This window comes from Carcharodon carcharias, chromosome 13, assembly GCF_017639515.1.
Source record: "Carcharodon carcharias isolate sCarCar2 chromosome 13, sCarCar2.pri, whole genome shotgun sequence".
In the NCBI taxonomy this organism is placed as follows: domain Eukaryota; kingdom Metazoa; phylum Chordata; class Chondrichthyes; order Lamniformes; family Lamnidae; genus Carcharodon; species Carcharodon carcharias.
The window spans coordinates 142,605,896-142,630,230 of record NC_054479.1 but is presented as its reverse complement, the minus strand read 5'-3'; the positions used below and the strand labels follow the sequence as shown (position 1 = coordinate 142,630,230).

General features: G+C 43.7%; 1 protein-coding gene across 4 annotated transcripts in view; it reads left to right on the top strand.

Moving 5' to 3' along the window:
- The window catches only part of dmtf1 (cyclin D binding myb-like transcription factor 1), a 55,666-nt gene that overhangs the window by 15,242 nt on the left and 16,089 nt on the right, over positions 1-24,335 (top strand). For 2 of the 4 annotated variants that reach the window (XR_005944787.1, XM_041202640.1), the window contains exons 4-13: positions 3,315-3,421; positions 4,269-4,386; positions 5,621-5,697; positions 6,427-6,584; positions 6,683-6,715; positions 8,271-8,380; positions 10,111-10,339; positions 13,814-13,965; positions 17,800-18,018; positions 21,186-21,271. Coding sequence is in view for 3 of the 4 variants with exons in the window: in XM_041202640.1 (XP_041058574.1) it covers positions 3,315-3,421; positions 4,269-4,386; positions 5,621-5,697; positions 6,427-6,584; positions 6,683-6,715; positions 8,271-8,380; positions 10,111-10,339; positions 13,814-13,965; positions 17,800-18,018; positions 21,186-21,271 (1,289 nt within the window). In the remaining variant the exon portion in view is untranslated. The remainder of the gene's footprint in view (positions 1-3,314; positions 3,422-4,268; positions 4,387-5,620; positions 5,698-6,426; positions 6,585-6,682; positions 6,716-8,270; positions 8,381-10,110; positions 10,340-13,813; positions 13,966-17,799; positions 18,019-21,185; positions 21,272-24,335) is intronic. The other 2 variants (XM_041202641.1, XM_041202642.1) reach the window with 2 other exon arrangements.

The window sequence follows — 24,335 nt, the reverse complement described above, 5'->3', positions numbered from 1 at the left end:
TGAGAAATAGGAATAGTAGACCATTCGGCCCCTCAAGCCTGCTCTGCCATTCAATAAGATCATGGCTGATTATCTTGTGTTTCAATTTCCACATTCCCATCTAACCCCAATAACCTTTGATTCCCTTGCCTAACAAGAATCTATCCGCCATTTCCGCCAACTCCAGCATGATGCCACCACCAAACACATCTTCCTTAACCCCCCCCCGCGGCATTCCATAGGGACCGTTCCCTCTGGGACACCCTGGTCCACTCTTCCATCACCCCCTACACTTCAGCCCCCTCCCACGGCACCTTCCGTTGCAACCGCAGAAGGTGCCACTTTACTTCCCCCCTTCTCACCGTCCAAGGGCCCAAATACGCCTTTCAAGTGAAGCAGCATTTCACTTGCACTTCCCTCAATTTAGTCTACTGCATTCGCTGTTCGCTGCTCCCAATGCAGTTTCCTCTACATTGGAGAGACCAGACGCAGACTGGGTGACTGCTTTGCGGAACACCTTCGGTCTGTCTGCAAGCATGACCCAGACCTCCCTGTCGTTGCCATTTCAACACTCTACCCTGCTCTCATGCCCACATTTCCGTCCTTGGTCTGCTGCAATGTTCCAGTGAAGCTCAACGCAAACTGGAGGAACAGCACCTCATCTTCCGACTAGGCACTTTACAGCCTTCTGGACTGAATATTAAGTTCAACAATTTTAGATCCTGAACTTTCTCCTCCATCCCCACCCCCTTTCAAATCCCCCTTTTTCCAATAATTTATAATTTTTAAAATATTTTTTTAATGTATTTTTCTTTTCCCACCTATTTCTATTATTTTTAAATTTATTTCCATCCATTATTTTATCTGTACCTTTTAGCCTATTTCGATCCCTTCCCCCACCCCACCCCCACTAGGGCTATCTGTATCTTGCTCGTCCTGCTTTCTATCCTTAATGTCACCTATTAGCACATTCCTTAGCTAATATCACCACCGTCAACACCCCTTTGTCCTTTTGTCTATGACATCTTTGGCAATCTCTTCTTAGTCTCCACCTATCACTGGCCCTCTATCCAGCTCTACCTGTCCCACCCCCCTCAACCAGCTTATATTTCACCTCATTTCTATTTTTCCTTAGGTCTGATGAAGATTCATACGGACTCGAAATGTGCATTGTGTTCTTCTCCGCAGATGCTGTCAGACCTGCTGAGTTTTTCCAGCTATTTTTGTTTTTGTTTAAGAACCTATTTAGCTCTGCCTTAAAAATATTCAATGACCCTGCCTTCACCAACTCATGAGGCAGAGAATTCCAAAGCCCAAACTCTGAGAGAAAAAATTTCTCCTCATCCCTGTCCTAAAAGGGCAACCCCTAGTTCTGGATTCTCCCACAAGAGGAAACGTCCTTTCGATGTCCACGTTGTCAAGGCCGTTCAGGATCTTGTATACTTCACTCTTCTAAACTCCAGTGGAAACAAGCCCAGTCTATCCAACCTTTCCTCATAAGACAACCCACTCATTCCAGCTATCAATCTAGTAAACCTCCTCTGAATCGTCTCCAATGTATTTACATCCTTCCTTGAATAAGGAGACCAAAGCTGCACAAAGTATTCGAGGTGTGGTCTCATCAATGCCCTGTATAACTGAAGCGTAATACCCTTACTTTTATGTTCAATCCCTCTGGTAATAAAGAATAGCATTCCATTAGTCTTAATTACTTGCTGTACCTGCATATTAGCTTTTTGTGACTTGTACTAGAGCACCTACATCCGTCTGCAGCTCAGAATTATGCAGCCGTTCTGCATTTAAGTATTACTGTGCTTTTTTTGTTCTTCCTGTCAAAGTGAACAACGTCACATTTTCCCACGTTAAACTCCATTTGCCAGATCTTTACCCACTCGCTCAACCTATCTCTATCCATCTGCAACGTTCTCATGTCCTCTTCACAACATACTTTCCTGCCTATCTTTGTGTCATCTGAAAATTCAGCTAGCATGTCTTCACTCCCCTCATCTAAGCCATTGATGTAAATCATAAAAAGTTGAGGTCCCAGTACAGATCCCTGTGGGAATCCACTCGTCACATCCTGCCAATCAGAAAAAGACCCAGTTATGCATACTCTCTACTCTCTGCCAGCCAGCCAATCTTCTGTCCATGCTAATATGTTATCCACTACACCATCCGCTTTTATTTTCCTTAACCTTTGATGTGACACTTATCAAAAGCCTTCTGGAAATCCAAGTACAGTACGTCTACAGGCTCCCCTTTATCCGCTATGCTTTTTACTCCTTCAAAAACTCCAATAAATTGGTTAAACATAATTTTCTTTTCACAAAACCATGCTGACTCTTCACTATTGCCTTGAGCGCTTCTAAGTGCCCAGATATAACCTCCTTAATGATCGATTCTAATCACTTCCCCTAGCAATCTAGTGATCTCTGGCATGAATTTCAAATTTCCCAAAGTTAATTTCATTCAGACGTCAGCCATAGAGAATCTTGAATTGTCCAGCAACAGTGATGTGGTGAAGCAGACTAAGCAGCTAATCACATTGGAGAATTTTCACAGACAAAAAGCCATCAAGTAAAAACCACCGATTATTCTTCACTTTTGAATCATTTTAAAGGCAGCAAAATAAAGATTGAGGTATACACGTGGGATTAAGATAGAAACTGAAATATCATAAACAAAAATTTTAAAATAACTTCATATTACTTCAAAAATCTTTTTTTTATCATAATGGAATAGTTTGACATTCCACAAATATAAAATTAGTAGTTCAGGGCCAGAGGTGCTGGTCAATAATAATTATGACATAGTACACTAATAAAAACTCAGTCACATCTCATCTGCAAAGACTTTAACAGCGCACCCTGTTGTGGAGCGGGGAGTCACTGACATCACATCTGCGGATACTAGAAGTCATCATTACTGCAAAATATGACCATTGTGCTCAGAGCTGGCCAGGTCCAAATGAACAGAAATATGATGACCTTATCGAATCTTTTAAAGTTGCTGCACAAAACCCCTGCGGTACTTTACTCCTAAGTTGAACACTTGTGCTTTATATTGAAAGTGTGCCTACTTTTTCTCTCCACACCCCTCCTCTCTCCCTCACAAGCATTGTTCCTGTTTACAGGAATACTCGAAAGTATAGCAGTCTTTGGCTTTGCCAGTAATGACCCTGCAAGGAAAATTCCACAGCCCCAACTACCATAAGCAACAGGAACAAATTGATCAAGGCATTTTCATTTTTAATTTTCAGAATTTATTTGTTTTTCAATTCCCTTAATTCCTCTGCTACAATTTTCTGGACCTTTATGCATATTTTGTGGTACCAGTTTCAGACAATGATCAAAGTTTTGAGGTAACCATGACTGGAGAGGCAGCATCTGAGCTGACTCATGCAACTGAAATTGAAGACAGTGAAACCATTACTCAGATACAGGTGAGTGTTCATTCTAAGAATTGCCTCCTATAGTAAACTAATAAAATAAAACCTATGAATTTAAATTTTAAACTCTCTTAAGTGAACGTCTGCTTCCTTACTATCATGTTGTCAACCTATTCATGCTCCTATTTCAAAATTATAAAGGATGAATAGTCAGTATGGGCTATGGGGCAAAAAATAAACATTTTTTAACCAAATATCTCACTTGATCTAAGCTTAAAGCCTATGCTGGTATATAAGGTGATTAAAAAAGATTCGCTAATTTGTGGTGTAATTCTTACAGTTTTTACTTATTAAGGCAGAAGACGGGCAGTGAATGAAAAGGTGAGCTGTCCGTGCTGGTCATAAATAAACCATGGTCTTGTGGAAAGAGAATTAACTGTAAAGAGGGCATTTCACCCTCCGACAGAAAAAATCTCAGCTCTCTTCCTTTATATTTGGTTGCATTATACTCGGAGCACATTTACTTCTGAGTCACAGGTTCAACCCCCAAAGCAAAGACTGGAGCACGTAGCCTAGGCTGACACTTCAGAAGTACCGTCTTTTTGTTAAATGAAGGCCCCACCTGTCCTTTCAGTTGGAACTTAAAGATCACATAGCACTTTTCAATAAAGAGCAATGGAATTATCTTGTTATCCTGGCATACATTTATCCCTCAACGAACACAAGGTAAAACAGTTGATCATTTATCTCATCGTCTCCAGGGCCTTCTCCTGAACATTTTGGCTGCCACATTTTCCTACTGTACAACAGTGATTACCTTTTGAAGTGTTTTGCATGTCCTGAAGTCACAAACAGCACTATATAAATTCATGTTCTTTCTTTCTTTCTTGTTTGTGTATAGATCTTGCACAATGAAGATCAAATGGAGAGCATTTCTCCCCAAAACAATGAAGATTTGGATCCTGTTAGTCAAGCCTGGTTTACAACTAAAGAAGACAAGGACACACTCCAGAACAAAGGTAGGAACATTGTGCAGCTCCCAAAATAGATTGTACACTTTCTGATGGTCATCTTAGCAAGTATAATCAACTAAACTAATACAATCATGATGAAAATGAAAAATGGTAAACAAATCAGAAGTTCTGTTCAAAGTATTTTCATTGAGGCAAGTTATTGTTTGATATACTATTGAAATCATGGGGCTGTCATCAAAATACAGGACCTTTTATTGACCTGCATGCCATCAATCATGTTTGTTTTGTATGAAAATGTATAATGAGAAATGTGCATTTACTTTTGATTTGGCAAAAAATCCGAACTGATTATGACATCAAAATGTGCAAAAAAAAACTAAGCGACAAAATTTACAAACTCCGACAAGCGGCAATGTGATAATGGCCAGATATGTTGATTTGAGGGATAGATATTCGCCAGGACACCAGGCATAACACCTCTGCAGTTCTTCGAAATTGTGCCATGGGATCTTTTACTTCCACCCATGCAGGCAGATGGGGCCGCAATTTAATGTTTCATCCAAAAGATGGCACTTCCAACAGTGCAGCACTCCCTCAGCACTCCTCTGTAGTGTTAGCATCGACGTTTCTGTACAAGCTCTGCATGAAACTTAACCTGGTTAACAGAGTTACTTAAAATTGAATACAGAAGTGAGGCTGGAATCAGAAGATAACACTGTAATGTGATAACTATTTACTTTTGTTACAATATTTTGTGTATCGTTTATATATATATATTTATATATATATATATATATATATATATATATACTTATGTATCATGGGTCTGTATGTAGCATTTCAACCCAGGCTTGTGTAAGATGAGGAAAATGTATGCTGCATTGCATGGTTACCGTAGTTTATCTTGTAATAGTTTATTCCAATAATTATTACTTCTGCAGCACTTATTTAAAAGTAATTATTCTCCAACCCAATTTTCAGATCCACCTGTGTCATGCACCAAAATGTAAGCATAAGAGCTAACCACTGACCTGTTTACAGCCATCTACCAGTGCTACTCTTGAGCAACTTGCTGGGAGATAGCCAAGAAGAGCCTGCTGTATTGTCTTTTTTTGCTTCCATTGCTCCTTGGCAGCTCACTGCTCTTTTGTGTTTCTCCTGCTTGCATTGCCAGAACTGGAAATTTGACGCCAGAAATTGCGAATTTGAAACCATTGACCTGTTACTCACTGTAGAACTATTTAAAATTTTTTGAACGTATACACTTTTTTTTTAACAGGCCACAAGTGGAAACAGGGAATGTGGTCAAAGGAGGAAATAGACATTTTAATGAGCAACATTGAAAACTACCTACAGGTGAGGAATAATGAAAAAGAATTATATTATTAATGTAAACAAAGCCTTTGTTTACATAACTCATTATTTCTCTTGACCTCTCTCAGCCCCTTCTCTGCTTTTGCCTTCCTATTCCTGTCACCCAGTCATGTCACCTTTCACTTCTCCTCTTCCTTCACTTGTCTCAGCCCATGTGCTATTGAAACACTCATTTGTACCTTTGTCATCTCCTCCTCGACTGTTTGAATGTTCCCCTGGCTGGTCTTTGATGCTCCACACTCTGTAAACTTCAGCTCATTCAAAAATCTGATGCCTGCATCCTTTTCCCCACCAAGTCCCATTCGCCAATCAGCCTAACATTACATTAGTTCTCAGTCCTTCAATGCTTTCAATTTAAAATTCTCATTCTCATGTTTAATTTCCTTAATGGCTTTATCCCTCCTGTCCTTTCTAACTTGCTCCAGCCCTGCTGGATCCCCAGAACTCTCTGGTCCTTTGACTTTAGACATACCCCCATACCTTTGCATCGCCTGCCCTACCATTGCTAGCAGCCTTCTGCCACATAGGCTTACACTTTTGAATTCTCTCCCTACACCTCTGTACCTCTCTGATCACCTTAGAGGCCCTGTAAAGGAAGAATGCCAAAGTAGTTACGATCCGAATTATTTTTGCAATTGGAGCTTCTGAACAATGCAACACATTAGTACCCCAAAGTTATTGTTTGTCCCTGATTTCCTGGTCTTTCTGTAGATACATGGACTAAGTGATGCCACGGAAGTCATATTTGAAATGTCAAAAGATGAAAGAAAAGATTTCTACCGGACTATAGCGAGGGGTCTTAACCGGCCATTGTTTGCAGTTTATAGACGAGTGCTCCGGATGTATGACAATAGAAACCACGTTGGAAAGTACGAACAATTTGTATTTTATAATTTGATGTGATTTTTACAAATTAAAATAATTTTATTTGGTTTTCTTAATCATTCTGAACTGTTCTTGTTGTCAGGTATACGCCACAAGAAATCGAGAAACTTAAAGAGTAAGTGTTCTGTTATTTTACTGTAACTCATTTTAAATTTTCATACCATTTCATCTTCTCTATTCCCAACTTCTCCTCTCAGACTAAAGCCTTCTGTCACAAAAGAACTTTTTCTGGCCTCTGCTGCAGTTATTATCTTGTCAGCTGACATGGTATGGTGTGATCTTGCTAATTTTTCTCCCTAGCTACCTGCTGTCAGCCTATTAAGTAACTTGCCTCTGTTTGTTGCTGTGTCTGATGGGACAAGTTGAAGTTCAGATGACAGTTGAGTCTAGCGTTCAAACCAATGTTTTACAAACAGCTGAGCTGTTATTACAACAAACATTGACAAGTTGTGTGAACAAACAGCCCAAGTTTCCACATTTCCTGATTAAGCTAGGAAGTCATTATATTTACAAGTCCATCAAAATGGTGCCTCAGCAGCGCAGTAATTAAAATTTACCTTTCCTTGTTATTGTTTAAGTAGGTAATCAAGAAACCCTTGTATTTATATAGCATCTTTCACAACCTCTGGATGCCCCAAAGTGCTTTACAGCCAATGGAGTACTTTTGTCACTGCTGTTATGTAGGAACCACAATTGCCAATTTGCACAGAGGAAGGATTCACAAACAACAATGTTATAATGATTAGATCGTCTGTTTTTAGTGATTTTTTTTTGGAATAAATATTGACCGGGACATGGGACCTTTTTAAGTCCATTGGAGATGGCAGATGCAGCCTCAGTTTAACATCTCTTCTGAATGACATTACGTCTGACAGTGCAGCACTTCCTCAGGACTGCATTGAAGTGTCAGCCTGGATTTTTGTGCTCAAACCCCTGGCATGGGACTTAAGCACATAACCTCCTGACTCAGGGGTGAGAGTGCTACCAACCAAACCATGACTGGCATTTTCATGAGACCATATGGGCATGATGCATCAGCCAGCTACACACACTAAACATGAACTGAACAGCTAAGCTGTGGAAACTGAATATTTCAGCATGAGCTGAGAACTTCTGGACCCTATCACTTGCCAAACACATTGTATGTATGCTGTGCAAAAAACAGCTGACAGTATCAATGTTGGAAATGAAACAACTCTGGCTTTGTGTTTTCTCTGAGGACAGTTTGGGAAGGTGTTAAGAATCAAATTGGTTGATGACTTTGGTTGAGATGAAAATAAAAACTTTAACATTTAAAAAATTGTAATTTGATATTCTATTATTTCTGACTATGTGATTAAACATTGGATTATTTTTCATCAGTAACTCTATACTTCAGTGTTTTTGGGGATCTTTATAATGTTTACTATGAACAAAATGACACTGTTTTCATGTATTGAGCTATAATTATCATTAATTGCAATTCAGTTTATTAAAATAATTACCGAGATTCCTCACAACTTCATCAAATAAGAAAGTTATCATTCATAGTTTAAAATATCAAATAATATTTCATAGATGTTATGACTCTCAAGAAGCTGGTGTTGAAATGTTAGTAGTGGATTTATATATTGCTTAATCTTACCTGCAAAGTAAAGATATGTTTAACATGTATTTTGCCTAATATTTAGGTTACGATCTAAGCATGGTAATGATTGGGCAACGATAGGGGCAGCTCTGGGAAGGAGTGCTTCCTCAGTAAAAGATCGATGCAGACTGATGAAAGACACTTGCAACACTGGTAAAACCAGCAGCAATATACATTTTATATTATTTCAAATTCCACTGTGTAAATCCCATTGTATTTTACAGCAGTAAAGCTGCTTTGTTATGCTAGTGCCCAAATCATTGCCCTCATGTTAAGGTACATAAAACACGCATGAGGAAGAGATTTGCACCCAACTTTTCAGTTTCTTCAGCTCTTTAAACGGAACTGGTTATTTGAGTGAATTGGATAAATTGGAGGCACAGTGCACCATTACCGCTTACAAAAGATTTTTGGAGGAAACATCCAAAAACGTAGAACGTGAAAAGCAAATTTTCAGCCGTTTGTCTTCAAATGAAAACCTTGGCTTTTTCACTGCAATCTCTCCTGCAGTGCCTGTTCCATTTCAGCGGGGTGATTGCGCTGACTAAGTGATGTATTAGCCTGACACTTTGGGGCGCTTCATTCCTGAATGCTTCATCTGACTGTTTAACTGGTGCTTTGCAATTAATTACAATAGCACTTGACCTAAAGATCCTTCCCACATCAGTTTTAAAATGGGCAGGAAAAACCTGTTACAAATTTGCTGTTGCAGAATGTTTGAAATCATGCATAATTGTGGTTTTATGATGATTTAATTAAATGGCATATTTAGAATAAGAATTCTTGAGATTTTTTTTAAAAGAGTGAAAGTGATCAGGAACAGCAGACAAGCATTATCAGACACAAATTAGCTAGAATGAATGGAAGCCTAGAAATTGCCAAGAATGTTTAAAGCTAACAGTTTTAACAGATCTCCCCCATTTATTTCATATCTGATAATGCTTGTCATTACCATTGTTGATCATTGTCACTCTAGAAATTGCCAAGAATGTTTAAAGCTAACAGTTTTAACAGATCTCCCCCATTTATTTCATATCTGATAATGCTTGTCATTACCATTGTTGATCATTGTCACTCTTTTAAAAAAAAATGCCTCTTGCTCAAAGCTGATACAGTCTATTTTTAATACAATGTTGTGAATTCAGATTAACAAATAATTCAGCAATTTTAGCTCCAAATTCCTACTTGGATGTGTTATTTGCATTGCTTAATTTAAATGTAGGAATATTTAATTTAAAATTTGGACTAGGCTGTAATGTAATCAAGTCACCATAAAACCACCGTTGCAGTTATAAATGAAACAGATCGTGCTTATTCTCTAGTTTAACTTTGTGGAGCTGCTTTCTGTCATTTAAAATTTCTCTTTATTTGGTTCCCCGAGCATTAGTTCCTGGTTGAGAGGGATGGCAAGTGTCTGCTCTCAGACTTCTGCCAATTTTGTTCCTAAACTAGTTGGTGAGGAGTTTGTGTGAGTACCTTGAGTAACATCAGTTTTATTTGCTGAGTTGTCCCTAAATGTATTCCACCTTTCCTTTGGTGCGTGCTTAACCATGCTCTGGCCTCTCTGTGGTGTGGCTGAGATGAAGTGTGGCAATATTGAAGAATTACCCCAACCCCACCACTTTGGAGCACCAAATTTCTCTCTCAGAGCATCTTGCAATAGTAATTTTTATCCCAGAATGTTTGATCTTAAATATTCTTCCGAGAAAATTGGGATTATTTTAAAGTAAGTCCAATTCTATAGTTTCCAAGGCACTATGAATGTATCCCTCACCTTCTTTTCTCGCTTCTGTCCTACCGTGTGAAGGGACTTCAACAGCTAATGTTCAGTGAGTCCTGGTTGCTCAAATTGCACCAACGTTTTGTCACATCTCCTGTTCCAGGTAAATGGACGGTAGAAGAAGAAAGACGACTAGCAGAGGTGGTCCATGAATTAACTGCCACGGATCCTGGTGATATCGTCACTCAGGGTGTCTCTTGGGCTGCGGTGGCTGAACGGGTGGGCACTCGTTCAGAGAAGCAATGCCGTTCCAAATGGCTCAATTACCTCAACTGGAAGCAGAGTGGAGGGACAGAATGGAGCAAAGACGATGAAATAAACCTAATTTTAAGGTATGTTAATTCAGCCGTCAAAACAGTGCTAGTTCCAGGAAGAAAGCAAGCAACCTGCTTCGAAGTAGCAGCTACAAAAATCCCACAGAAAGTACATTTTGCAAAGTTTACAAATTTAACAAAGCACCAATTCAGTGACCTAAGGCAAGTAATAATAGCAGCTTTATTCATTGTAAGTCAGGTCTTTCTTCTTAGGGTTCAATTAATTTCTTTGAGTTCAAGATTCACGGGGCATAAGACCATAAGACACAGGAGCAGAAATTAGGCCATTCGGCCCATCGAGTCTGCTCCGCCATTCAATCATGGCTGATAAGTTTCTCAACCCCATTCTCCCGCCTTCTCCCCGTAACCTTTAATCCCCTTACCAATCAAGAACCTATCTATCTCGGTCTTAAATACACTCAATGACCTAGCCTCCACAGCCCTCTGTGGCAATGAATTCCATAGATTCACCACTCGCTGGCTAAAAAAGTTTCTCCTCATCTCTGCTCTAAAAGGTCTTCCCTTTACTCTGAGGCTGTGCCCTCGGGTCCTAGTCTCTCCTACTAATGGAAACATCTTCCCCACGTCCACTCTATCCAGGCCTTTCAGTATTCTGTAAGTTTCAATCAGATTCCCCCCTCATCCTTCTAAACTCCATCGAGTATAGACCCAGAGTCCTCAAACGTTCCTCATATGTTAAGCCTTTCATTCCTGGGATCATACTCGTGAACCTCCTCTGGACCCCCTCCAGGGCCAGCACATCCTTCCTGAGATACGGGGCCCAATGCATGAATGCATTCTCTCGGACAATTACACTTAAGGAAAAAGTGGATGAATATTTGAAACAGAGGAAGATAGAAGAGAGAGTGGGATTAATTTTGGATTACTCTATAATGAACTAGCATAGACACAATTGGTCAAAGGCCTACTGTGTTGTAATAATCTAGTTGTTACAATGGATTAGTGCATTGATGCCATACCACACGTGAAGTAGAACAAAGTTGTTTAAAGAATTTTTTTAAAATTCACTCACGGGATGTGGGCTTCACTGGCTGGGCCAGCATTTATTGCCCATCCCTTGTTGCCCTTGAGAAGGTGGTGTTGAGCTGTCTTCTTGAACTAATGCAGTCCATGTGGTGTAGGTACACCCACAGTGCTGTTAGGAAGGGAACTCCAGGATTTTGACCCAGCAACAGTGAAGGAATGGCGATATATTTCCAAGTCAGGTTGGTGAGCGGCTTGGAGGGGATCTTCCAGGTGGTGGTGATCTCATTTATCTACTGTCCTTCTAGATCGTAGTGCTCGTGGGTTTAGAAGGTGCTGTCGAAGGAGACTTGGTGAATTCCTGCACCACATCTTTTAGATGGTACACACTGCTGCTACTTTGCGTTGGTGGTGAAGGAAGTGAATGTTTGAGGATGTGGTCCCAACCCCAGCAGGGCTGCTTTGTCCTGGATGGTGTCAAGCTTCTTGAGTGTGGGAGCTGCACTCATCCAGGCAAGTGGGGAGTATTCCATCACACACCTGACTTGTGCCTTGTAGATGGTTGGCAGGCTTTGGGGAGTCAAGGGGTGATTTACTCGCCACAGAATTCCCTGCCTCTGACTTGCTCTTGTATTTATATGGCTAGTCCAGTTCAGTTTCCGGTCAATGGTAACCCCCCCCAGGATGTTGATAGTGGGGGAATCAGTGATGGTAATGCCATTGAACATCAAGTGGCGATGGTTGGATTCTCTCTTGTTGGAGATAATCATCGCCTGACACTTGTATGGCGCGAATGTTACTTGCCACTCGTCAGCCCAAGCCTGGATATGGTCCAGGTCTTGCTGCATTTGGACATGGACTGCTTCAGTATCTGAGGAATAGTGCTGGACATCAGTGAACATCCCCACTTCTGACCTTATGGTGGAAGGAAGGTCACTGATAAAGCAGCTGAAGATGGTTGGGCCAAATACATTACCCTGAGGAGCTCCTTTAGTGATGTCCTGGAGCTGAGATGATTGACCTCCAACAACCACAACCATCTTCCTTTGTGCTAGGTATGACCCCAACCAGCGGAGAGTTTTCCCCCTAATTCTCATTGACTCCAGTTTTGCTAGGGCTCCTTGATGCTACACTCGGTCAAATGCTGCACTGATGTCAAGGGCAGTCACTCCCACCTCACCTCTGGAGTTCAGCTCTTTTGTCCATGTTTGAACCAAGGCTGTAATGAGGTCAGGAGTTGAGTGGCCCTGGCGGAATCCAAACTGGGCGTCAGTGAGCAGGTTATTGCTAAGCAAATGCCGCTTGATAGCACTGTTAATGACCCCTTCCATTACTTTACTGATGATTGAGAGTGGACTGATGTGGCAGTAATTGGCTAGGTTGGATTTGTCCTGATTTTTGTGTACAGGACATACCTGGGCAATTTTCCAGATAGCCAGGTAGATGCCAATATTGTAGCTTTACTGGAACAGCTTAGCTAGGGCGCAGCAAGTCTTCAGTACTATTGCTAGAATATTGTCAGAGCCCATAGCCTTTGCAGTATCCACTGCCTTCAGCTGTTTCTTGATATCACCTGGAGTGAATCGAATTGGCTGAAGACTGGCATCTGTGATGCTGGGGACCTCCGGAGGAGGCCGAGATGGATCATCCACTCGACACTTCTGGCTGAAGGTTGTTGCAAGTGCTTCAGCCTTATCTTTTGCACTGATGTGCTGGGCTCCTCTATCATTCAGGATGGGGATATTTGTGGAGATTCCTTGTCCAATGAGCTGTTTAATTGTCCACCACCATTCACGACTGGATGTGGCAGAACTGCAGAGTTTAGATCTGATCCAGATTTTTACTGAATTCAAATTCCACCATCTGCCACGCAGGATTCGACAGAGCATTACACTGGGTCTCTGGATTACTAGTGCAGCTACAATACCACTATGCTATCACCTCCCTGCAAATGATTCAAAATGATTTAGGAATAATTACTAAAGAAATTACAAGGAACTAACCAATTGATTATCAATATTTAAAAGATTCTATTGTCCAATCAATTGCCTTTATCATTAAAGTCACTGTCCAGGAGTGTGACTGAAAACCAGCAAATTAGCCCAATCAAACAAAGCTAGTGATTTTGCTTAATCGGTGGCGCTTGGAGTTGGCTAATAGCTGAGCATGTTACACAGTGCAGGATGCTACAGGCTTAAAATTGGAAGAAGATTAAGATGATTTTTAAAAGTCTGTCAATTATAGGAACCCAAAGGCGGGATTTTCCAACCCATCCCATTGCTGAGCTTGTCTGGTCCTGCTGAAAGTCAGTGGACTTTTGGTTAGGCTGACAAGTCTCCCACGTGGGCCCTGCCGCAACAGGGCTGGAAAATCCCAGCCTAAGGCTAATAAAAATTATATAGTTGGTGAATTCTGTGGAGCCCTCAAGCACTGCTCAGATTTGCCGACATTCTGAATCTTTATAAATAGTTGTATCTAATAATGTGATATTTAAATTATTTGGTGCAGAATCGCAGAACTCAATGCAGAGGATGAAAGTGAAATTAACTGGGACATCATGGCGGAAGGTTGGAGTAGTGTCCGCTCTCCCCAGTGGCTGAGAAGTAAATGGTGGACCATCAAACGGCAGGTTACGAACCATAAAGATTTGACGTTTGCAGGTACAATAATATACAATAATATCCCCAAATACCACTCTGATCAGCTTCACAACGTATTAAAATGTTCTGTAAAAACAAATCATTTCAGGATGTTAGCTGCAAATAACAGCAAAAGAAGTTTTATGGCGCAGGCTGCATTTGCTAAAAGTTATTTTTTGGATGCCAGGTTCTACCTGATTTCTAACTAACAATAGTCGTATTCGATTAAACACAGATTTCATATGCTTAACTTATTCAGTTCTGTAATGGGTCAACGTGTATTCTTAGTTAAATCCTTTATTTTGGAAGGTTGTATAGTTTTCAATCAGTGATGAAGATTAAGCCATGTCTATGTTATATGGTACATTTCTTCTTATTTCCTGCTTTTCAGTCAGATGCAGGGAATACAAAACTTGTCCACGTTTTGTCTTCAAATCTTACTAAATTTCTCCCAGAAAAATTGACCATTTATCTGTATAATAAAGAGATCATCATGCCCGGATGAGTGCAGCTCCAACATCATTCGAGAAGCTGGACACCATCCAGGACAAAGCAGCTGCTTGACTGGCACCCCATCCACCCACACTCACTCCCCCCACCACCAACACGCAGTAGCAGCAGCGTATACCATCTACAAGATGCACTGCAGAAATTCACCAAGGCTCCTTCAACAGCTCCTTCCAAACCCATGATCACTACCTTCTAGAACAGGCTCGTCCAACCTTTTTCTCACTGGGAGTCGCATTTCAATTTTTCTCATGCATGAGGTGGGGGGGTAGTAATGAGCAGATTTCAGCAAGATGAGGTTTGGTGCAACATTAAACATGAATTTTTTTTTTAAAAAGCTGACGTCTGATTAGAAGCAACTTGCTGAACAAAAAAAATCACAATTATAGCTTGGTAAATAAACAATGAGTAATAAATAAAGACAACCATTCGAGTGTGAAAGGGTGAGAGTTTGGGTGAATGAGAACCCTGCGACTGGGAGTGAGCCAGACACACACACTGCCCTCCCTCACTCACTTACCCTCACTCACACATCAGCCCTCACCTGCCCTCCCACCCATTCATCTGCTCTCACAACCGCCCTCACGCCTGCCTGCCCTTGTGCTCGGCCTCCTTGTGCCCGCCCACCCTCTCGCTCGCCAGCCCTCTCGCCCGCCCTCCCTCTCTCTCTCGCCCGCCCTCCCTCTCTCTCGCCCGCCTGCCCTCTCGCTCGCCCGCCCGCCCTCTCGCCCGCCTGCCCCCTTGCTCGCCCGCCCGCCCTCTTGCCCGCCTGCCCTCTTGCCCGCCCTCCCTCTCGCTCGCTCACCCGCCCTTTTGCTCGCCCACCCTCTCGCTCGCCAGCCCTCTCCCTCGCCCGCCCTCTCGCTCGCCAGCCCTCTCCCTCGCCCGCCCTCTCGCTCGCCTGCCCTCTCGCTCGCCCGCCCTCTCGCTCGCCCGCCCTCTCACTCGCCCGCCCTCTCTCTCGCCCGCGCCCTCTCTCTCGCCCGCGCCCTCTCTCTCGCCCGCGCCCTCTCTCTCGCCCGCGCCCTCTCTCTCGCCCGCGCCCTCTCTCTCGCCCGCCTGCCTTCTCGCTCACCCGCCCGCCCACCCTCTCGCTCGCTCGCCCACCCGCCCTCTCGCTCGCTCGCCAGCCCTCTCAGTCACCCGCCCACGCTCTCGCTCGCCCTCTCGCTCGCCCACCCGCCCTCTCACTCGCTCGCCAGCCCTCTCACTCACCTGCCCACGCTCTCGCTCGCCCGCCCGCCTGCCCTCTCGCTCGCCGGCCCGCCCTCTCGCCCGCCTGCCCTCTCACCCGCCCGCCCACCCTCTCGCTCGCCCACCCGCCCTCTCGCTCGCTCGCCAGTCCTCTCAGTCACCCGCCCACGCTCTCGCTCGCCCTCTCGCTCGCCCACCCGCCCTCTCACTCGCTCGCCAGCCCTCTCACTCACCTGCCCACGCTCTCGCCCGCCCGCCTGCCCTCTCGCTCGCCCGCCCGCCCTCTCGCCCGCCTGCCCTCTCGCCCGCCCACCCGCCTGCCTGCCCTCTCGCTCGCCCGCCCGCCCACCCTCTTGCTCGCCCACCCTCCCTCTTGCTCGCCCACCCTCTCGCTCGCCCGCCTGCCTGTCCTCGCTCGCCCGCCTCTCGCTCACCCACCCGCCCTCTCATTAGCTCACTCACCAGCCTTCTTGTTTGCTCACCCACACACACTCATCTGCACATTCACTCTCGCTTACTCATCCGCACATTCACTCGCCATTCATCACAAAATCCGCTTCTGGCTGGGGTGAGCACGATGAGAGGTGGAGAGAGGCCTGAGGCCCAGTGGCGCCCAAACTCGTATCCCTGCCGAGGGGAGGGCCGAGAGCCGGGGTACACAGGGGGATCCTCGGGGGGTCCCAGGGGAAAGCAGCCAGGCCAGAACACTGGCAGCTGGAGGAAAGCAGCCACAGCTGGGAGATAGCGACCGCAGCTGGGCCAGACATAGGCAGCCACGGGAAAGCATGGTGAACGTGCAATCCAAAGTGTCTCTCTCTATCTTCAAATGCTCCCAGTTGCCAGTGTACGCTGCTCCTCCAATCACAGCCTGTTTCTCTCCCATGTTTGATGCTGATAGGCTCAATAATGAGCCTAACATGGGAGCGTAAGAGAAACAGGCTGTGATTGGAGGAGCAGGCCCCTGAAGAAACCTTCAAACGCACTGAGCTTTCTTACAGTTTTTCAACAATCATTCCTGGGGCCACACGGAGGGGCTTCAGCCCATGTCTGCGGGTTGGACAAGCCTGATCTAGAAGAATGGGCAACAGTAAATGGGAACATCACCACCTGGAAGTTCCCCTCCAAGCCACTCAACATCCTGACTTGGAAATATCTCGCTGTTCCTTCACTGACACTGGGTCAAAATCCTGGAACTCCCTAACAGCACTGTGGGTGTACCTACGTGGACTGCAGTGGTTCAAGAAAGCAGCTCACCACCACCTTCACAAGGGCAATTAGGGATGGGCAAGAAATGCTGGCCTAGTCAGCGATGCCCACATCCCATGAATGAATAAATGTTTTTGTTGCTCCATTCAATAACTTTTAACTTTTGACTTAGTATCTTATATAGAGTCATAAAGGTCTACAGCACAGAAAAAGGCCCTTCGGCCCATTGAGTCTGCACCAGTCAAACAAGAACCTAACTATTCTAATCCCATTTTCCAGCACTAGACCCATAGCCTTGTACGCCATGGCATCGCAAGTGCACATCCAGATACTTCTTAAATGTTATGAGGGTTTCAGCCTCTACCATCCTTTCAGGCAGTGAGTTCCAGATTCCCACAACCCTTTGGGTGAAAAAATTCTTCCCCATATCCCCTCTAAACCTCCTGCCCCTTACCTTAAATCTATGCCCCCTGGTTATTGATCCTTCCATCAAGGGGATAAGTTCCTTCCTGTCTACCCTATCTATGCCCCTCATAATTTTATACACCTCAATCATGTCCCCCCTCAATCTCCCTTGCTCCAGGGAAAATAACCCCAGTCTATCCAATCTCTCCTCATAACTAAAGCTCTCCAGCCCAGGCAACATCCTGGTAAATCTCCACTGCACTCTCTCTAGTGCAATCATATCCTTCCTATAATGAGGATTCCAGAACAGCACACAATACTCTAGCTGTGGCCTAACCAGCGTTTTATACATTTTATCCGATAGTGTTTTATATATTTCAGATATCGGTCAACTTAATCGATTTATAGATACTTATATTGGTAATGACAATCTGAATTTGCAGAACACATAATCCACATTTTCATTTGTATAATGAAATTATTATTGCCAGTGCTCCAGTTCTACTGGTACTTTTCTTTTCCCCCTTTGTTTTTCAATGGCAGAATTGGTAGAGAGTTTGAGACAATTGGTAGAGAGCCTAAAGCAACCACATGTCCCAGTGCACCAATTATCTGAATGTCAAACTGGATCAAGTTCACACAATTCAAATTCATCCTCTGTCCAGCATCTGCGGGTTCGGTTAGCTCAAGTGGAGGAAAACAGCAGTGTCTCCAACAGTCCAGTAGCCGCTCTGCAGATTCCTGTGCAAATCACTCATGTTGGTATGTCTTTGAAATACAGCAGTTATATAGCAATGCTTCTTCAGTTGATGCTTATAACATTGTGTTGCTATCAGTTAATAGCAAAATTATTTCCCAAATGTAGCATAACAAGTATACATTATAAGCACATAACAGAAACAGATGCTGAAGCCTGAAGTTAAAAAAAAAACTGGATATAGTCAATCAGCATCTGGAAAGATGGGTTTAAAATCAGTTGTTCAGATCCAAAACATGAAACTCGTTTTTTCAAGGCTCACTGTTTCCTTCCGCTCTTTTCTGTCATTAGTTCATATTCACACTTGATGTTATATGCGAACGGTCGTAAGAACACAATAGGAGCAGGGGTAGACCATACGGCCCATCAAGCCTGCTCCACCATTCAATACGACCGTCGGTGATCTTGGGCTTCAACTCCAGTTTCCTGTCCGCTCCCCATATCCCTTAATTCCCTGAGAGACCAAAAATCTGTCCATTCCAGCCTTAAATGTATTCAACGATGGAGCATCCATAACCCTCTGGGGTAGAGAACTCCAAAGATTCACAACCCTTTGAGTGAAGTAATTTCCCCTCATCTCAGTCCTAAATGATTGGTCCCTTATCCTGAGACTGTGCCCCCGTGTTTTAGATTCCCCAACCAGCAGAAACAATCAGAGTCTACCCTTTCAAGCCCCTTCAAAATCTTGTATGTTTCAATGAGATCGCCTCTCACTCTTCTAAACTCCAGAGAAAATAGATCGAATTTGTGCAGCCTGTCATCATAGGACAACTGCCTCATCCCCAGGACCAATTTAGTGAACCTTCACTGTACCGCCTCCAATACAAGTATATCTTTTAAATGTGGAGACCACTACTCCAGATGTAGTCTTATCAAAACCCTGTACAACTCTGAAAGGACTTCTTTATTCCTGTACTCCAATCCCTTTCCAGTAAAGGCCAACATACCATTTGTCTTCCTAATTGCTTGCTGTACCCGTATGTTAGATTTTTGCATTCCTTGTTCAAGCACACTCAAGTCTCTCTGAAAATTGACACTTACAAGTTGTTCACCTTTTAAGAAGTATTCAGCTCATCTACAAAAATGAATAATTTAACACTTCCCTACATTGTAATCCATCTGCCATCTTGTTGCCCACTCACTTAACCTGTCTATATCTCTTCTCAGCCTCTCTGTGTCCTCCCCACAGCTTACCTTTCCACCTAGCTTTGTAGCATCAGCAAATTTAGATACATTACTCTCTGTCACTTCATCTAAGTTATTAATATAGATTGTAAATAGCTGAGGCCCTGACACTGACCCTTGTGGTAGTCCACTATTCACTGCCTGCCAACTTGAAAAAGTTGCATTTATGCCCACTCTTTGTTTCCTATCTGTTAACTAATCTTCTATTCATGCCAATTTATTACTTACGCTCCATGTGCACTTATCTTGCCTATTAATCACTTTCATGGCATCTTATCGAAAGCCTTTTGGAAATCCGGGTGTATACTACATCAACTGGTTCCCCTTTATCTATCTTACTAGTTACATCCTCAAAAATCTCCAATAAATTTGTTAAATAGGATTTCCCTTTAATAAAACCATGTTGACTTGTCCTGATCATACTGTGCTATCCTAAGTGCATTGTTAACACTTCCTTAATAATAGATTCCAGTATTTTCCCAACAACTGATGTTAGGCTAACTGGCCTGTAGTTTCCTGTTTTCTCTCTCCCTCCTTTCTTGAAAAGTGAAGTAAAGTTTACCAAGTTCCAATCTGACAGGACCGTTCCTGAATCCAGTAAATTCTGGAAATATCACATGAGTGATCACTATGGAATGGTGAGATCCTGGAATACAAAGTCTCCAATTTAAATTACAAGTGCTCACTTGAATAGCCTGACTGTTAGCAAATATGCTATCTTTTCTTTTCAAATTAAGGCAATCTTTTTATTTCTTCCCTTCTTCTGTACACTATCTCTTTCTGCAGGTGAATAGTTCACTTGCTGCTTCTTGGTTCTGTGTGTGGGCAACTCCAAAACCAGCTACTAAGAAGTTGTAAGAGAGACAAAGTCCAACTCTCTGTGCTCTCCAACAATTTTGCAATCAATAATTTGGAGTGTTGGGCAATTACCACGAGCTAGAGCATCAATCTGTAGTGCCATACAGTACTAAGCTGTCACTCTTTATGCTTAAGTGTTCATGAACTTTGAGAGATATTAGCGCTGAGGAACAACACACTTTTCATTTCCAAGCAGTTATTAAGCGCTCACACATTTCCCACACAAGCTGTTTCCTGGCCTCTTTGAAATTAATACAAAATTAGAGGCACATGCTTCAGGCACATAGGACTTAGGAGCAGGAGTAGACCATTCAGCTCTTTGACCCTGCTCTGCCATTCAGTAAGATTATGGCTCATCTGGCTGTGTTCTCAACCCCACTTGTCTGTCTGCCTCCCAAAATCTTTAACTTTCTTGTCGATCAAAAATCTGTCCAGCTCTGCCTTGAATAAGTTCAATGACCCAGCCTTGTTCCACATACTAACCATCCTCTTTGAGAAAAAAATTCTCCTGATTTCGGTCTTAAAACGGAGACCTCTCATTTTTAAACTGCGTGACCTAGTTCTAGTCTGCCTCACAAGTGGAAACATCCACCCGGTATTTACCCTATCAAGTCCCTTCAGCGACTAATGTGTTTCAATAAGATGACCTTTCTCTCATTTTTCTTAATTCCAGTGGGTATAGACCCAACCTGTCCAACATTTCTTTATAAGATAAGCCCCTCATCCTAAGAATGAGTCAAATGAATCTCTCTGAACTGCTCCTTATGCAATAATATCTTTTTTCAAATAAGGAGACCAAAACTAGAAACAGTATTCCAGATGTGGTCTCACCAAAGCCCTGTACAGCTGCAGTAAAACTTCCCTATTTTTATATTCTATTCCCCTTGCAATAAATGGCAACATTCCATTTGCCTTCCTGATCACTTGCTTACCTAACTATTTGTGATTCACGTACCAGGGCATCCAGATCCATTTAGTGCCTGCCCACCAGATACAAGATTTAAAGTGTCCAAATAGTCACTTTTACAGCTCTCAAATAATACAACAGTATATCCTAGAGAAGCATTTTTTTTTGTATGAGAATGCAATATGTTTGCAATAGCTCAATTAAGTATGAATTTTTATACAGCATCAGGTGATTCTTGTGGGAGCAGTACAGATTGTGAGACAATAACGCTGAATGCAGGGACTCTACAGAGGTTCGAATTCCTACCTGTAAGTAAAGCAAATCAACAGGAACTACACCTATAGTGTCACGTCACAATGACCTCTATACTTGCCCAGGATTGTTAACGAGAACCAATCTAATGGATGAGAGATGGTTTCATGGGAGACTTCCAACAAAAAATAAAAGAGTTATGGTTCACAAATTAGATGGCAAGTGAAGTGGCTGGATTAAAAATTGACCTGCCAGTAATAGTTGATCTTAACTAAAATGGCACCTGAGGTTAGGGCAGAGAGAATCAGCCAGGCTCCTTGCGCCTAATTGTTATCCTTGCTGGAAGTGCATGTTGGGTGTTCCAGAAAGTCAGTTGGAGAAGTTTTAACACTTTTATAAGCATTTATTTACAGAGTTACACATTACAAGCATAAACCTCCTAACTCAACAAATATAGTTTCAGTCTGTGGGCCTCTAGCCCGATTAAATGCCGTCCCCCGAGGTAAGTTTGGAGGCAGGGAGAGTATTTAATTGGGCTAGAGGGTGCAGGATGGGGGGTCCTTCACCTTTCCACCTCTGCCCCAATTAAGTCTGTGTCGGGAAAGCTTGTAGATGGCTGTCGCACCCCGATGCCAATTGAGGCCCTTATGTGGGCAATTAATGACCACTTAAGGGCCTCATGTCACCACTGGTATTCAGCTAACAACAGGCAGGGCAGTTGTGTGGGGAGTCCAAAAGGCAAATCCTGTTGGATTTGCTTGCAGGCTCCGCTCATGGGTGGGGGTCCCCTCACTGTCAGGCCCCTCAGTGCCTGATTGAGGGACCTTAATCAGCAAGGCATCGGTCTGCTGAGAGCCGCCCCTTACTCTTTCTTCCAACTACCTGCCCCCCATTTCCCCACCCAGCCACACACCCTTCCCATGGCCCCCATCCCACCCTCACTCACCTGTGCTCTGGGTTCCTGCTGCTCCTGGGATCTCTGGTGGGCGCATTGCCAGCAGCTACCTCTGCTCCTGGTGATGCTGCTTGCAAGTTATTTTTTATTCATTCGTGGGATGTGGGCATCTCTGGCTGGGCCAGCATTTATTGCCCATCCCTAACTGCCCTTGAGAAGGTGGTGGTGAGCTGCCTTCCTGAATCACTGCTTTCATTGTGGTGCAGGTACACCCACAGTGCTGTTAGGGAGGGAGTTCCAGGATTTTGACCCAGCGACAGTGAAGGAACGGCGATATATTTCCAAGTCAGGATGGTGTGTGGCTTGGAGGGGAACTTCCAAGTAATGATGTTCCCGTGCATGTGCTGCCCTTGTCCTTCTAGATGGTCATGGGTTTGGAAGATGCTGCTTAAAGAGCCTTGGTGAGTTCCTGCACTGAATCTTGTAGACGGTACACACTGCTGCTACTGTGCATCGGTGGTGGGGGGAGTAAATATTTGTGGATGGGGTGCCAATCAAGCAGGCTGCTTTGTCCTGGATGGTGTCAAGCTTCTTGAGTGTTGTGGAAGATGCACTCATCCGGACAAGTGGAGTGTATTCCATCACACTTGTGCCTTGTAGATGTTGGACAGGTTTTGGGGGGTCAGCAGGTGAGTTACTTACTGCATGATTCCTAACCTTTGACCTGCTCTTGTGGCCACAGTATTTATCTGGCTAGTCCAGTTCAGTTTCTGGTCTTTGTAATTCTCAGGATGTTGATAGTGGGGGATTCAGCGATGGTAAAACCATTGAATGTCAAGGGGCGATGGTTAGCTTCTCTCTTGTTGGAGATGGGTCATTGCCTGGCACTTGTGCCAGTGTTGCGAATATTACTTGCCACTTGTCAGCCCAAGCCTGAATATTGTCCAGCTCTTGTTGCATTTGGACATGGACTGCGTCAGTATCTGAGGAGCCACGAATGGTGCTGAACATTGTGCAATCATCAGCGAACGTGCCCACTTCTGTGCATTTAGCAACGACCTTATGATGGGAGGAAAGTCATTGATGAAGCAGCTGAAGATGGTTGGCCCTAGGACACTACCTGAGGAACTCTACAGTGATGTCCTGGAACTGAGATGATTGACCTCAAACAACCACAACCATCTTCCTTTGTGCTAGGTATGGCTCCAATCAGTGGAGAGTTTTCCCCCTGATTCCAGTTTTGCTAGGGCTCCTTGATACCACACTTGGTCAAATGCTGCCTTGAGGTCAAGGGCAGTCACTATCACTTCACCTTGAGTTCAGCTCTTTTGTCCATGTTTGAACCAAGACTGTCATGAGGTCAGGAGCTGAAAGATCCTGATGGAACCCAAACTGAGCATCAGTGAGCAGGTTATTGCTAAGCAAGTGCCGCTTGATAGCACTGTTGATGACCCCTTCCATTACTGATGATTGAGAGTAGACTGATAGGGTGATAATTGGCCAGGTTGGATTTGTGTATAGGGCATATCTGGCAATTTTCCAGTTGTACTGGAACAACTTGGTTAGGGATGCAGGCAAGTTCTGGAGCAAAAGTCTTCAGTACTATTGCTGGAATTTTGCCAGGGCCCATGCCCTTTGCAGTATCCATTCCTTCAGCTATTTCTTGGTATCAAATGGAGTGAATCGAATTGGCTGAAGACTGGCATCTGTGAAGCTAGGAGACGGATCATCCACTCGGCACTTCTGACTGAAGATTGTTGCGAATGCTTCAACATTTTCTTTTGCACTGATGTGCTGGGCTACCCCATCGTTGATGGGGGATATCTGTGGAGCCTCCTCCTCCAGAGAGTTGTTTAATTGTCCACCACCATTCACAACTGGATGTAGCAGGACTGCAGAGCTTATATCTGATCCATTACTTATGGAATCACTTAGCTCTATCGTTTGCTGCTTACGCTGTTTGGCACACAAGTAGTCCTCAGGTGTAGCTTCACCAGGTTGATGCCTCATTTTTAGGTAAGCCCTCCTGCCCTCCTCATTGAACCAGGGTTGATCCCTTGGCTTGATGGTAATGGTAGAATGGGGGATATGCAGAGCCATGAGGCTACAGATTGTGGTTGAGTATCATTCTGCTGCTGCTGATGCCCCACAGCATGTCATGGATGCCCCACAGCATGTCATGGATGCCCAGTCTTGAGTTGCTAGATCTGTTCAAAACTTATCCC